At 35.1% G+C, this 17,375-nt stretch overlaps 1 protein-coding gene across 1 annotated transcript; it reads right to left on the bottom strand.

Moving 5' to 3' along the window:
• Positions 1-238: 238 nt before the first annotated feature.
• Positions 239-3,365, bottom strand: LOC145086292 (uridine nucleosidase 1-like). The gene is made up of 9 exons (XM_079024045.1): positions 3,142-3,365; positions 2,471-2,586; positions 2,291-2,350; positions 1,983-2,165; positions 1,796-1,900; positions 1,382-1,478; positions 823-930; positions 605-740; positions 239-525 (listed from the first exon to the last, which is right to left on the bottom strand). The coding sequence occupies exons 1-9, from the start codon at positions 3,218-3,220 to the stop codon at positions 417-419; spliced, it is 993 nt and encodes a 330-aa protein (XP_078880171.1). The 5' UTR covers positions 3,221-3,365; the 3' UTR covers positions 239-416.
• Positions 3,366-17,375: the final 14,010 nt, after the last annotated feature.

Below are 17,375 nucleotides of genomic sequence, written 5' to 3'. Positions count from 1 at the left end.
TTGCTTATTTTCAAAAACGGATAACTATCAAAAACAATTCTTTTCAACTGTCAAAAACATTATAATGATTTAATCATTATTTCAAAAAAAATTAAGAAACAAACTCGATAATATGATAAAAACACAAATATTCTTCTGTATTTTGTCCCAAGGCTACTGAAACAAATTAAACTACATTCTCATTTTATAAAATTACTCTTTCTCTGTTTTGAATTTAACCATTGAACCATTTAACACATAATACTAAACTCGTGAAATTTATATAAAATAAAGATAGTTTACAATCAAGCCAAATTAGTAAATACGTAGATGTTGTTTCGAATAAACTACAATACATTTACCATAATAATAGCCTTAATACCCAAATTATATTCCAAATAACAATTAAACTATTTCCATGATGCCAACATAATTAATTACGGTGTCATTAAAGCTTTTTTAATGTAGCTAAGAACCTGGTCAACGTTGACCGTCCACACAACAGAAATCGGTGAATAACTAGTCCATGGATTTTCCGTATTCCATCTGCATCATTTATAAGAAATATAAATATATTAAAAAATCACACTCGACATTTATATTTAATTTTGAGTTAAAAATATACTTTTTCAATCCTTGGTCCATTAGAGTATGACCAACACAAAGGCCTTGCGTCTCCACTCTAACAACACCTTTCTTGTACGTAAAAAGATCCGGCCTAATTAGTGCCACGAAGCTCACTGGGTCATGAAGGAATATCCCTGAAGAAATTAAAAAAATATATCAATAAATCTTTTGATTTCATTCATATTATCAATATATAAATATGAACATGTGAATTACCATAAACGCCATCCGATTTCACATGCCAATCGCGGTAAAATTTACAAATATCGCTTAGAAACTGAGCATGCTTCCCTCCACACCGCCTCAGTTCATCGAGATCATGGTCTGAAAGTGACAGCCACAAAATCAGTACGAGACTGATGTCAACGAGACAAAAATTGTAATTTTTTGTCCGATCCAAAAAAAAAGGTGGGGCAGAGATTCGTTTTCGATCTCTTGTATGTTGAAAAGACGTAAATACCCTCCCCATCCTCATCGTAAAAAATAGCCCTAGAAAGTTTGTCCAGTCTGTTCCCGTCCAATCCTGCTATGTGTAACAGACGCAGCCGAAGGCTGCGTTTGTTACACAAATAACGACGGGTATGGACTGGACATGCTTTCTAGGGCTATTTTTTACGATGAGGATGATGAGGGTATTTACGTCTTTTCCACATACAAGAGATCGAAAATGAATCTCTGCCCCACCTTTTTTTTGGGTTGGATAAAAAATTACAATTTTTGTCTCGTTGACATCAGTTTCAGTCACAGTCCAATGCAAGCCAAATACAGTATAGACCTGTTAGTTTGACTTGTGTGGTGATGTTTATGCCAACTACGACTATATTTCCACCCGAAGTGAAGACAATATCCGCTGCTTCAGGGTCCCCATAAATCTAGAAGTGGAAGAAAATAATGATTATTATTATTCTTGTCTAGATAAGATTCAATGAAAAGAAAAAGGGAAACTATCTCAATGTTGTGGTTTTTTTAGATTGATGGCCTATAAATTAATTTAATACAGAAAATGAAGGAAATGCATGAAATAGCAATGTGCTTTCATCCATTTGTTTATTATACCATCCTACTTTTAGTTTCTTACTTATTGAGCCATTGAATTTAAAAAATCTATTTCTTGCACTTAAAATAAATTTCAAATTTCATTTATCCAGACACCACTTAATGAAAAAAAAAAAAAAAAAATGGGACCTACGTTTGCTTCAGCAGCCGGATTAATGTTCCCAAGTGCAAAGAAAGATCCACCAAGTATAACCATTTTTTTCACCTTTGTTACAAATGATGAGTCCCTCTTAATGGCCTAAATTAACAAAAGAACATGTTAATATGGCATATTGGCATTATGAATGTGTGATATGATTATAAGAATATTTGTAACTTACCATAGCCAAATTTGTGAGGGGGCCAAGTGCAAGTATAGATATTTCACCAGGGTATTGAGAAACTTTATCAACTAAAAATTCAGATGCTGAAAGCTCTACTTTCTTTGATTTAGGATCAGGTAGATTTATGTTGCCTAATCCATCTAATCCATGCACAAAGTCATTAATCTGAGGCTCTCCACCCTATCACAAAGTCATTAAGAACTTCATGTTAATAGCATACATTGTCATGGTTGATTCTTTTTTAAAAGCCAAAAAATGTAACTTAATGTATTAAGACACCAAATGGGGACAAAAAAGGAACATACCTTTAGAGGTCCAGGGTTACCTTCAGCAACAGGGACACCTGGATGTCCTGCAAGCTCACACTATCCTTTTGCATAAGAAAAACCAGTAATTGATCATGTACAAGATCCAAACACAATTGAACAAAAAAAAAAAGGTAATAACAGAATATGTCAATAAGGAAGTCAAAAGAAATAGAATACCAGAATCAAGGCATTGCGAGTAGCATCTTTTGTAGAGACATTACCAAAAGTGGTTGTCAATCCAACAATCTCCAAATTTGGTGTTTCAAAAGCCATCATAAGTGCCATGCTATCATCTGCAAATTCGAGAAGAATAATAGAATATGATCATGAACAAAGAACTGTTGTCGAGTGATTTAAGATTATGTTTCAAGATTTCTGTGAACTTTTCAGAAAGTTCAAAATGATAAACTTCATCATTCCATATCTTCATCTCAAATTCGCATCCATTCGTTTCATATTCAACATTTTTTACTCAAATGTGCATAGAAACGCCCTCGTATTCTATCATTTGATGCTTTTGAAATCTTTAGAACTTTTGAAACTGATAATGGATTCAGTTATCGATAGTTACAACACCGATTTACATATCCACTACAATAAACCCATTATTATACAGTTTACTGTAGTAAGAAATTCCACATTTGAGCAAACAAATTCAAGCCCGATACGCTACTAAATATACTAATCCATCTGAATAATCTCATCATCCACACATAGAAGATAAAATCACAGGGCAATAACATCGCTAAATTCATGGAACTTCATTGACTTTTTCTCGAAATTTGAAATGAAATCCGATTTATAGAAGATAATAAAATAATAGAGAAAAGGAATGAATAGTTGAATACCAATGCCTGGATCGGTATCGATGATGATCTTGTCAGAGACCCCACCATTGCCATTCAACATCAGTGGTGAGGAATCCATGAGAAATTAATCGGAAGAACAGGCGCAAAAAGAGGCGAATTGATGATTTAGGTTTGGGAATCTGTAGAACGATTGGTTGGTTGAACTTTTGGAGGGGCCTCTAGTCAGTTTTATAGTGCGGAAACCGAAGAACTTTATGCCAATGGATATTCAGTTCCTTGTTATATTAGAACTCCTAGAAAAAAGTGTCAAATGCTAAGTAATTTTGATTTTTATATGTTTTTTAGAAAAAAAGAAAAATATTAAATTATGTCGATATTTCCTTTTTTCTAATACAAATCTAATTTGACTGGTATACTATTTTTCTCATCAAAACATTAAAAATACAAGGAAAATGTCATATTATAATAAAGAAATAAATAAATAAAATCTAATTTGACTGGTATACTATTTTTCTCATCAAAACATTAAAAATACAAGGAAAATGTCATATTATAATAAAGAAATAAATAAATAAAAGTAAACACATTTAAATCATTAAATGCGTTTTAAATATACTTTGAATATATTTTAACCTCTTTTCTTTTGGTTAAATTGAGTTAGGAAATATTATGCACTTAAATATACTTTGAATATGATGTTTTGTTCATTTGACAAACAACCTTATTTTTACTGTAGCTGAAGAAATCAGTTTTACAAATGAATTTAATTTGTTGAACGTGGAATATAATTTAGATTAACATATTTAACTATTTAAGCATAATTTGAGAGAAATTACATGTAAGTAATATTTGTAGTTGATTTTATTTTGATATATGATATTTATAAATTAAATATCTCTTATCGAGAAGCTTATTATTTGAAAGTAAATATGTAACTTGCACTATGAACGAAAAAAAAAAAAAACAAACAAACCATCATGTTTTATTATGAGCAAAAAAATATCACAGTCAGTAACAAAATTATAGATTATTATGAAGCCTGTAACAGTATTTTGTGTATTTAACATGTTTTAACGGTTCATATATATATATATATATATATATATATATATATATATATATATATATATATATATATATATATATATATATATATATATATATATATATATATATATATATATATTAGTTGCAATGAGTTTTTATTTAAGTTTTAATTTAGAAAAAAAAATCTTTTTGCAGTTATATTTAAACAAAAATGTACCCCCATATATTATATGTTGAATAATAATAATAATAATAATAATAATAATAATAATAATAATAATAATAATAATATATACACGAGGATAAATTATCAATAAAATATTTTAATTGGCAGAAAATAAAATAATAATAATAACGCTTAACACATGGCCAACTACTACTTCACATGGGAGATGGTAGGTTTTCATAGCTGAATTTTGAATATCAAGTTACATGAGAAATATACAAATAATTTTCAAATTCATTTTGTTCGTTAATTTGATGAAATCTATATAGCAAAATATAATCACTTATATCTCCGTTCCTAGAGATGAATAAAAGGTTTGAGAAGTTCATACAAAGTTAAGATTTTTTAGTCTTTTGGAGATATTTATAATTTTTGTTAGGAAAGTATCACCCTCTAAAATTCTAGAAAAACAAAGGAGATAAAAGCTTTTTTGTATATTTTCTTAACAAAAAAAAACATACATAGCAAGGGCAATAAAAAAAACCCTACACTACCATAACAAAGTCTTTTAAATATGTGTAAGATAGACATAAAAGATAATATGAAATCCAATAAAGCATGCAAATTTGTAATGCCTATCTTGCCAAGTAAGAAATGGAGCTGTGTTCCAAGCCCTTTATGTAACACCCAGATTCTCAGGTATATTAATTATTCATTTTATTTTTGGAGATTGAGAGGGGACTCAGCGTGTTGGTGTTTAGACTCGCCGAGTATGGTTGCGGATTCGTATCCTAATTCACAGCCGGACTCGAGGAGTTCATGAGTGGACTCGGCGAGTCCACGCTGTTTAATGAAACCCTAATTTCCTGGGTTTGGGACCTATTTAAAGGCCCTTAGGGCCGTCATTTGCGGCTACCAAGACCCATAGAGAAACCCTAAAAGATCTAGAGCGTTTGTGAGGAAGGAGAGGTCATTCTTGATCATTTTGTTGGTGTAGTTGCAAGAAAGAGGTGACCAAGGCAAGAGGGGGCTGAAGGAGGTGCGATTCTGGTGACTTCAGAGTTCATAGACTTCATATTAAGGTATTTATTCAGACCTTCTTCAGTTTTGGTGTTGATTCTTAGAGTTAGGGTTTTCTAACCCCTTTAGAGGATGGATATGTGGAGCAATTGGTCCCTTCTCGAGTTTATGCTTTGGATCTGGACTCAAAGAGGTCCATAGACCTTAACCCTTGGAGCTTTATGAGTTATTTTGGGAGCCATGAACTTAGGATGTTATTTTTGGGGCTAAATCACCAAGTTAGACCATCTAGATGTTATATGAGTGTCAAGGTTTGAACTTTACGTGATTATCATGCTTGGGAAGGTTAGATCTATGGATTAAGGGAATAGATCTGACCTCAGGAGGTCTATGGAGTTTGTGCATGGCATGAACTCGCCGAGTCCAAAGATCAGACTTGGCGAGTAGGGTGAGGGTTTCCCGTAAATCACTTAGTGAGTAGACTTGCCGAGTTGGGGAAATAACTCAGCGAGTCAGGGAGAATTAGGGGACTAGAGTTCAAGGCGGAACTCGCCGAGTTGTTCTTGAGACTCGGCGAGTTGAGTCGGGATGGCCCCACGATTCATGCCAGGTGTGACTCGTCGAGTAAGGGGAGGGACTCGACGTCCCAAGAGGGACTAAGAGAGTTAGTAGACACATGTAGACTCACCGAGTCGCCCAAGTGCACTGGACGAGTCTGGTCAAAGTTTGACCATTGACTTTTGTTGACTTTTAGGGTTTGGTCAACAATGTGGCCTTTGAGCTGATAGAGGGGTAAAATGGTCTTTCACCTAGAGAGGGTTGAGTCTAGTCCCGAGAGTTATATTTATGAGAATATTTACTTTGTGTGATTAGGCGGAGGCTAGATCATATATCTACCGAGTCAGAGATATACCGAGACATCTGAGGTGAGTCTTCTCACTATACTTTACCTAGTGTGGTAACAGAGTTATGTGACAGAGTGTTCTAGAGTTATATGCCAGTGTATTTGCATGATATTATGTGTTGTGATTTATTGTGATATGTGATATGCATGATTCAGAGTTTACAGAGTTAGGACCAGTGAGTCCACAGAGTTATGGGACCAAGAGGGTCCCCCAAAGATATTCGACCAGAGGGTCAACAGAGTCACAACCTTGAGTGGCTGATATGTGTTTATGTGGTATTTTGGGGAACTCACTAAGGATTTATGCTTACAGTGTTATGTGTGGTGTTTCAGGTACCAGTGATGATCGCGGGAAGGCGCCGGCATGACTCGTACACACGCATACTGGAGTTCATATGTTTTGATCTTGGGGTTTTGTATTGAAATAATGATGATACAATGTTTTAAAATGTGGATGTGAATGAAATATATGGTTTTTAAAATGCGAAAAATTGTTTGAATTTTTACGGTGTTACACTTTAGTCGGTAAGTCTGCAACTTGCTATCAATATTAAGGGGAATAATCTCTTTACACTCAACTCATTCCCGAACAAAAAAAAAACAATTCATCATAACATTTTTGGTTCGCTCGTGAAAGACCAGATTATTGGCAATGTGACAGATTGTCTCGTTATCACAAAATTAAGATGCAGGTGATGAAATTGGAATTTGCAATTCTTGGAGTAACCAACGAAGCCAAACAATTTCACTAACTGTGGAGGCCATTGCTCAGTATTCGGCTTCAACGAAAAAACGAGAGACTACTGATTGTTTCTTGGTCTTCCAAGAAATAGGGGATCCTCCTAGTAGAACAAAATACCCAGTTCGTGATCGTTTCGTATAAGGGCACCCTAGCCATTCGGAGTCACACATGGTAGTCAAGATTGGAGCTTCTTCATGGGAAAGAAGAATGCCTTTGGCCCGATGTGGCCTTTAAGTACCGAAGGACATGATAAGCTTCCTCCATGTGGTTGTATTGTGAGTCTGTCATTAACTAACTTAACATGTTTACCGAATATGCTATATTCGGCCTAGTGGCTTGAAGATAAAGAAGTCGAACAATCAATCGACTATATTGATTCGCATCAACAAACGCTTCATTCTCTCCTTTGTTTAACTTCAATACTTATTCAATGGGAAACGAACATGGTTTGCAACCAAACATTCCACTATCCATTAAAATTTATATTTGTGCTGACTTAGAACTAAACCATCGTTTATCTTGGCTACCTTAATCCAAAGGAAAACTTCAAAGAACCAAGATCTTTTTATGAGTTCACGAGTTTGTACGGACAAGGTTTGGAAAATCAAACCCTGAATTAATCTAACGTCAATGATTGATTGTAATAAGAGTTTCGGTCAAGTCTGGTAAACCAGTCCATCCTTGAAGTAAGAAACTCAACAATGTGCTCAAGATAAGATAAAATAAAGTATGAACAATGTAAAGTAGATAAGAACAAGAAGAATGTTAGAGAGAAATGAGTGTGATAAGTTGTTTAGAAATGTGGTTTAGTCAATTGATTAAGAAAACAGAGTAAGAACACATTGATCTAAATTAGATCTTGTTTCATCATGTTTATTTCGGAAGGATACAAAGAGTTTGAGTACAATGAAAGGCTAATGTGAATGTTGCTTCTGATCTTCTACCCTCTGAGTACCTATCTTATTTATAGGGTACTCATGGACCAAAAAAAATGCTAGGACTAAACTATATGGTACAAACAACATAGATGCCTAGTAAATACATTAAGATAGCAAAGTCATGTCGACCTTCATTATTTACAGACACTTCGCCTAAAGATAGCTACCAATTCAACTTCTTACAACAAATAAAGACCTAACATTTTCCTCTTTTGTGAGTAAAGACGAATCATCAAAACTTTAGGTAGTATCTTTACAAACTGTAGCAAAACTTATCATATCTTCATATACCAATGAATGATCTTCCTAATCTTCACTATGTCTTCATTCTCATTTCTTTTATGGTTGTTGATGCGAATTAGGATACTGGTAAGATGCTAATTCAAGTATCTTTCAACATCATCCACTCAAAATAAAAACTTTTCCCTAATCTCCTTCTTCCCTTTCCCAATGAATACGACTCCAAGAGGATCATGAACAATCTCTCTATCTTCATAATCCTTTATGCTTATTTTTCCTTTTAACAATGCTTTAGGAACTTTTGATCTTCTGTCGAAGTGAGTGGAGAGATCGATATCAGTTAGAGATAGATGAGCAAAATAAGCATCTAGAAAAGTCTTGAGATCCCCATATCCAAGAACATAGGTAAATTTTTTCTAGAATATCAGTCTTTTTAAGATCACCCATCAATAATGCTTTCGAAATGAGATCATTCATGTTAATGAGTGGAAAATTTTCAATTGTGAATTCAAAAGGAATATTGTTTGCATAAACCACCTTGTATCGAAAATTCTGCAACAATCCTTCGAAATAACACATCAAGAGTAATCGATATGAACTTGATAATTTTCACTAATTACAACAACTCCTCCCCATCCTTTCCCAATACAACATGGAATCGAATCTTCATCTTTTTGAATTCCTCCTTGTCATTGTAATTATCAGCAAGTTTGAATTGAGAAAATACAAACAATGAGTAAATAAATGGAAAATCTAGTTGATTAGAGTATGTATTCTCAGTTGCATAACTCTTAATTGGCTTAATATATTGTCTTCATCTTCACTGAAAATTGGGCTTTCAGTTAATTCGTAGTTCCAAACTTTATTTAGATCACCCTTGTTAAGATCTAGTGGATCATCTTTCCTCTACCTCATAATGCTATTCAATTGGCTAATCTTTTCCATCTCAGTCTCTTGCAACCTTTTCTATTCTTCTGCTAAGGGATCGACTCGAACACCCTTCCCATTATCATTTGGATCATCAGTTGATGTAGCCTAAACAACAACAGAACTCGAACCTCATTCTCCAATACTTATCCCTTTCTTTTGCAACTTGGATAAGTCAACATTGACATTTGGAGTAGCTATTGTTGTCGAAGATGTCATCATAGGTTTCATTGATATCGAAGTGGGAATTTGAGTAGTCATGACCCTTCCCACAACAATGCCTTGGAAGATGAAGGACAAGGTCAAGAATTGGTGTCAACTCAGATTTAAACCAGGATTCGACTGAAGAGACCATAGATGAAATAGAATCTTGGGAAATCGAAGTAGTTGATTGAAAATCAAACTGTGATAAGGTATCTTGAAACCCAGTCAAATACTTCTCTATCTAAGAACACATCTTCCCATCTTCTTCTTTTTTATTATTTAAATCATCAGAGTAATCTTTATTGAAAGCAGTAAGATCCTTGATCAAATGAGTTGTAGCTCCAATCAACACATTAACCTTCTGAATAACAGTTTCACATACTTATCAAGCTCTAAACTTTTTTCAAAAACAAATCACCAAACTCTTTTATCTTCAACTTAATAGAATTCTTTGAATCATTCACTAGCTTCAAAAAATATGAATGACGATTACTAGTAGCACCTTGTAGTTTCGCAATTTCATAATCAAAACTACGAGAATGAGTAGCCAAATTTTCATCAACACTCTTTTCAATACCTTCAATTAAAGTCCTAATCCTCGACTATTGCGACTTTAATAGGTAATCAACCTCAACCCCACTAACTGATGACTACCAAACACTATCATTTAAAAATTGAAGAATAGAATTCATTTTAGAATTAACGATCTTGATTTTTTTACCATATATGATAGCATTATCAGGAGCACCATTTTCATCTAGATTAAATTCCAATTCTCCAAAGCCAACCATGACATCATCTTCATCTTCTGCTTCATTAACATGTTGCTCAGGCTCTGTGGATTGAAATGAAAATAAAGATGCAATAAGTTCATTCATCACATTTTGAAAAGTTGGTGATATAACTATATGAACGTAGGTGGAATGGTAGATGTTGGTGGTGGGGAAGTAGGCGGTGGTGGTGGAACAGTTGTAGTATCAATGGTTATTGTCGAACTCCCGTCACCCATGTTAACATGTATGTCCTTATTAGATAAGTTTGTACTGTTTTTTAAAGTTTCGTCCTCCTCCATATTGGACTTGGAATGTGAAACCTCGGGTGGTGTGACAGTGGTCTTCTTAAGGAATGATGTGATTGTTTAGTCACCAGAATTGATGTTTACGTCCATATCAGATATGTTCGTATTGACATTAGGATTACTTGTCTCCTTGAAATTTGATTTGATAGAGGTATCCTTCCTAGGTGAAACATGAAACAAACCATGCAATGCATAGTTTATGGCTTCGCTATCATAACCAGGCTCAACCGTAACATTTGTCAATGGTGTTTCGACAGGAGAAGGCTTAAACTTCTTCGGTCTCTGTACAACTTCCAATGTTTTTCTCTTCTTTGTATCTGGAGAATTAGAAGTAGAAACACCTTTGATCATAACACCTCGCGTTGTCACCTTTAGTTGTACCTTCATAGGCTTCATAGAGACAGCCGCTTGAGTAGGATTTTCACCCTCTTGAATAGGAACTTCCTCAGTAACCATCTCAGGAACCTTCTTATTTTGCTTCTCGGAAGGAGAACTTAAAGATTTCTTAGGAATAAATGTTTTTATCTTCTTAAGAACCCTATTTCCTAATTTCTCAAACCACAGTTTCCTGAGACACCTCCTCCTCAACTGCTTTGGGTTTTGCACTTTGCTTGTTTTTCATCTTACCCTTAACTTCTTTGGAAGACCCCTCTGCACCTTCAAAAGTAACCTTCTTAGGAAGAACACCAGTATAAGTTAGATCCATAGAAGCTTTGTATTTAATCAAAAGCTTATTGGTAGGAGACACCAAATTAAGCATTGTGTTTGGAATTCGACCAACCATAGGAAAAACAATCGGATCATCAAGAGAAGATAAGGGAATACTCATATGAGAAAATGTGTCAACATCATCATCAGTAGTTAGTGGAATAGCTTCTTGAGTATAAACCTCATGTAAAACCAAACTTCAAAATCGAGCACTAGAAACTTCTATAGTCATCTTCGAATGGTAAATCGATGAACCAAACTCAGCCTAGAGCAATGAGGCATAATCCACATTAAGGCCATATTACAAATGATCCATTATAGTGTAGAATTTGAGTTTAGCCTTATCCAAGCCAAAAATTATGCCTGTTAAACATCGAAGAGTAATACCAAAGAAAAAAACACTATACCCCAAGAAATGCTGACTTCTTGAAATGGCTAACAATTGAAATAGGTGGATGATGCCCCATTTCATTATACATGTGGAGGACATGTTCACTTGTAACCTCATCGAACTGGCCTTTAGATGGTAATTTCATAATTTAGGCATACTGCTTCTTAGTCAATCATTTCTTCTTGTTCGTTATCAATTGAAATGTGACAATCTCTATGGTTCTATTATACATAGCAGTTGAAGCAGCCAGAGATACATTTCATGGGAATAGAAAAAGACATAGTTAACACATGAGTGTGAATTGAATCATACATCACTTGAATAAGCATCTTCAACTCATTTGGATAATCATTGATCAACGGGTTGAACCAAATATTGTTGCTCTGAATTTTCAATATTGGTTGACATATTTCTTTGCCATTTGTGTTGAATTGATCAACCACAGTGTTTCCGATATACATGATGAACGACCAAGAGAGAATTTGATATTTGATTGCAACATGAACTTAGGGTTTTTACGTGAATGCCGGGAATGTGAAAAAGGAAACTTAATGATCATGTTGTCCTTAAATAATCAACGTCAAATTCAAATTCAAATGTTATTGAACCATCAATGCCACATATAAAAAGAGTTATTGAACCATCAATGCCCTGAACCGCCACGTGTAAAAAGTGATGATCACTTTTCTTGAGCCATGAAAAGTCACATATAACGTTCCATTCATCAAATACTTTGTCCTCCTTAGATAAATTGAACAGTCAAACACTTCGTTGCGAACTAAGAACCATTCGCCGTTATGGAGGTAGGGCTCATTCACTTATGGGAATGTAAGTAAAATCATTTGCCAGACTGTGCAAAATCTAGATCTGAGATGGTAATACCCATAACCTTGAGGATTTCAATGCTTATATGTGCGAAAAGAAAAGATAGAATCGAATTAAGAGAATTTTTGACATAGTGATATCAAAGAATCTTTGATGCATAAGCAAATGGATCCCTAGAAAATATACTCTTCTGTAACGCCCCAAATTCTGACCCAATTTGTTTCAAATAAAAATTTAAGTGCTTATTTAAATCATCACTACAAAATCTTAGATAGGACCATTTAACCTCAAAACATTTATCAGAGTATCGTCAAAAGTTATCATGTGAACAAATCTCCCGTTGATGCGATGCAATCGAGTCATGTCCCTCCTTTAATGCAAGAAAAAACTGAAAAAAAAATTAAAAGACAAATTGTAAGCACAAAGCTTAGTTAGTTCCCCAAAATACCACATATAACAGCTATGGGTTATCTGAAACATGTGAGACTGCTTGAAGTCTCAGTGGGAAAACAGCACACTAGTGGGTTATCAACAACCCTGGAGACTACCCGAAGTCTCAGTGGGAAAAAAACATGCCCGATGGGTTATCAGCAACCCTAGAGACTAGCTAAAGTCTTAGCACACGCAGTAACACATATCATAATAACAACAAAAAAGGCTCAGTTGGTTAGCACATATATACTACCACATAGGCTCATACGAACATGTAAGAGTCACAAAGACAGCTAGCATCCTACATACATAATTTAGTGAGTCAGCATTATTTCCTTTGACCCATAAGAACAATGAGAAGACTCACCTCAATCTGATGTTAATTAATCACACACACACACACGAGATGCCGATGTGAATTCTCCTCATACTAATGACTCGAGGCGCAAAAATGACCGAGGCCCATAAATGGCCGAAATGGCTTTCTAGTGAGTATGCCCCGCATACCAACCCAGTACGCCCGACGTACTGCTCGATCAAAGAAGGGAATTGGGTCGAAACTCTTTATGTGCGATGTACCAAGATGGTACACCCATCTTAACTCATTGATGTTCAAATCTCCACTTTGAGAGCTTAATCCTTTAATACAACTTATCCAATACTCAAATCTAACTCCTAATAAGGTCTTAACTGATAAAGTTGACAACTTTAAGCTTTTGCATGGATTAATGGAGCCCAACACCAAGCCTTAGGTCCATAACTTCATAAAAATGTTAACAACTCATGCATAAGTGAACTACAACCCCCCAAGATCCGACTTTTTTTTGACTTATAGCTATAAAATGTCCAGAGATGATGCTTAAAGGTTCTAAAGTAACTTCTACTCACAAGATCCAAGCCACATAACCAAGACATAGCCAAAACATGAGCCAATTCTTGATCTAGTGAAATAAGTGATAAAGATTCAAGATTTATACCTTCTGAGGTTGAGGAATGACAAATGAGTTCATGGTCCAAGAGCTTACGCTTCAATAAGCTTCAATGGTGGACTTCTTTTTCTTCAAGATGTACCCAAAAACACTCATAAACACTCAAGCGGCTCAAAATCTTCACAAATGGGGCTATGGTTTCGAGATGAAGCTTTGGAAAGGATGGAGGCTAAATATAGAGAGAGTTTCCAAAATTTTAGTTGCTCGAATAGGGCTTAAACCCAAAAAAATAGGGTTTGCACCCAATGTAATTACGCCTAGCATAAATAGTTATGCCCAACGTACTAGATAAAGTCATGTTTTTCATTTAAACTTCAAACGTCCATAACTTCTTCGTTCCAACTCTGATTTCGACATTCTTTATACCTATAGAAAGGTCTTGAAAATCTCTACAACCCCATCTTGTTAAATTTGACTTAACACAAGTCAAACTTAAAACTATTGAAGTGTGTTAGAATTGATTACAAACACAAATGATATTCAGAAGACTGTTAAGAACACAAGATATAAATATAATGTGTTTGCTCGTATTCAAGTTTGAAAATGAGTACAGGAGTTCCAGAGTACCAGAGAAAGAATGACACTCAAAAGTTACTTAATCTACTCTAGTACCCATCCTATTTAGAGGATACTTACCAAACTTACAAGTACTAAATGTCTAAGCTTCGAATACAACAATGCCTTGCAGAATAGAAAGAGATTCGAGATCATTTGGATTTTGAATCGTTACAGACTCAGACGATTTTGACTCCTCACTATTAATGTTTCGACCCCTACAAGTATTATCCTTGCAAGCAGTCTGACACCTATCTTTCTCCAGTTCACTCTTGGTTCCCACTCATGATTTAAAGGCTTAGACCTCACAACCAAACTTGTAAGTTTTAAATAACGCCTAAACTTTACTTTCTTGAAGCCCCAAAGTCTTCACATAATCGATTTACATCCTATGAGCCCTGAATCACAAAATGATCCAAACAGGGTGTTACAACTCTCCCCCACTTAAATTACATTTTCTCCTCAAAATCGTTCCTTACTATCTCCTTTTTTGAAACAAACGATCCTAAATGAACTCCTTGAATCCTGAAAATGACTGGGGAAGTCACCTCACTTCGATGACCAACCACGCTTAGTGTTGTTGAACTTAAATTAACATAAATTACAAGCCCTAACAAAAAATGAATCTCAAGTTTTTCCCTAAGGCAATGAGTATCCAATCACTATGCCTGAAACTGAAAACCTTGAACAATGTGACTCCCAGACAGACAAAACCAATCCAAAACCATTCCTACAAAGACTTAACTTCATAACCCGAAACTATCAAACCTATATGTCCTGAACAAGTTTACAGATAGCTGAAAACATATACACCGCGACCACTTATCGGTACCGAAAAAATCATCATCGACGACAATATCATCCCCTGACTAAAAACTTAAATAGGTACAGGTAGTCCTGGTCTATTCGCCAACACGACTCCATCATTCATTCACTCTTGATGAAGGACAACTCAACCAGCCCACACACGAACGATCACCAAATCCACTTTACCCTAGTGATGGCTACAAACCAAACCTAGTTCTCACATCACATTCGTCCCCAACCCAGCCTACAATTTTCCCAAGTATTACAAATGCTAAGGCCGAATCACAACCCTTCACCCAAACCTGTGATGATCTAAATAATCCTAGAGAATACCACAAGCCAAGTCATAGACTTCCACCACTGTTACAACCGACTACCCACCTAGTGAATGGTATGGCTTCTCCGCAGTCTTACAACACTTCCACAACTGCATACTAACCTAGTGAATGCTACAGCTACTCCATAGTCTTACATTACTCCGACAATCACACACTAACCTAGTGAATGTTATGGCTTCTTTGTAGTCTTACATCACTTCTACAACTACAAACTGGTTGGGTTTTGGTATAATACAACATCCTATGGTGCACATACAACCCTAAATACCTTGGATTTATGTTTTCACTAATTATACATGCAAATGGTTTCCAAGGCATTAAACCTATAACTAGCATGCATTTGACATAAACCATATAATATACTAGTTAGGGAAACATACCTTTTATGTGGCTTGAAGTCTTCATGTATTTGGCCTTAAGAGCTTAGCACCAATAGTATGAAATGCCTCAAATGGAATCACAACACACCTAGGACAAAGGTGGCTCTTGAGAGAGAATTCCATGCACCAAAACACCTCCATATTTCTATAAGAAAAGAAGTGGTGATTTTGGCTATGGAGTAACCTATTTATATGTAGGATTCCAAGGGTCATGGGTATAACCCATAATCCATACCCATGGGTTTTATGATCCATGGTTCATGTGGCCCAACTCTTTATGTATCCATACATAAACTTGGTCCAACATGGGTCATAAGCCCAACACATATAAATATAACTAATTATCATGATTAGTCCCCATAGATTTAATTAGTCTCTTTCGATCACTAAATTAATTCCAAATTAATTCTTGATCGATACTAATTAAAACATATGATTTCATATTAATATATTATAACTTATAATATATTAATAAACCATAAATAACCTTCTCTCAAAAGTCCATCCTAACAAATTGTCCTGATGATATGCAACCCAAATGGACCATGCTACTCTCGGTTCAAGTACATACCAATAATAGTTATGGGCTTAGACATCTAATCCAACAGTCTCCCACTTGGATAAGTCTAAAACTATTATTGCAAGTACGACTTCATAACCCGACTAGCAATCTTAGCTCTTAAAGCCGCTGTTGAGCTCTGAACAAATCAATGACGCGTACATTAGATAAGGGATCATATATTCCTCCATTCTAGATATCATATGGACTGAGACATGGATTATAATCATTCTCTCTATCCATTTGTTGTTTCCCGATTTCCAATTTATGACGACTGACTAATTGAACAAATCAAATCAGTCCTGGCTCGGCCGAGCACTTCCATTTGTCATCATCAAATCATCGAGGGGCCCACATATATTGCTTGTATCCTGAAGGTAAAAGGAATGGATAAACTTCGACTCATATGGCTTGTTCTACTACTTGTTGAATCATGCACAAAGGCACGTTTTATAACATCGAGTTACCAATGTGTTTTCGTGCAATCAATGTATAACCAACTCATAGTAACAACTCATATCTCTAGGTTTGAAGAATATAAGATATTATCGTCTCATGATCACTCGTGATAAAATCCATGAAGTGATTCTAATGAGCGCGGGTTGAATCCAATACTCAGAACTTATGAGCACTCATGAGTGTTGTAGCACCACCTTGTCCAACATCTTAGACCTCTACAAACCCAACCCATGACAGTCTTGATTCGTATCTACTTCCAACATATGACCGACTGTGGATGGTTTGAATAACTTAGTCAATCAGAACAATGACCTGGTTATTCTGGAAGTCAAAACATGTAAAGTGAAACACAATAATAATCGAATCCAATATGGTCTCAGAACTTATGAATATAAATAAAACACATTTTATTTATCACCATATGATTACACATTATTCATTGTATACTTATTCAGCTATCAACTTTATTCTTGAATTAAAACAATAGTTGTCCCATGCTCCAAGCATGTACACTATGTTTTTCTAAACACTAGTCATGCCACACACCAAGTATGCATATTATGT

Source organism: Lactuca serriola, chromosome 2, assembly GCF_051521515.1.
Source record: "Lactuca serriola cultivar US96UC23 chromosome 2, Lser_US96UC23_V15, whole genome shotgun sequence".
Classification (NCBI taxonomy): domain Eukaryota; kingdom Viridiplantae; phylum Streptophyta; class Magnoliopsida; order Asterales; family Asteraceae; genus Lactuca; species Lactuca serriola.
This window is presented reverse-complemented; position numbering and strand designations above follow the sequence as displayed.

Coding starts and splice junctions, on each gene's coding strand:
- LOC145086292 (XM_079024045.1), bottom strand. CDS start 3,220: ATGGATTCCTCACCACTGATGTTGAATGGCAATGGTGGGGTCTCTGAC. Junction 2,166..2,290: donor GTAACCCTGGACCTCTAAAG/GTATGTTCCTTT, acceptor ACTTTGTGATAG/GGTGGAGAGCCTCAGATTAA. Junction 1,901..1,982: donor CCCTCACAAATTTGGCTATG/GTAAGTTACAAA, acceptor TTGTTAATTTAG/GCCATTAAGAGGGACTCATC.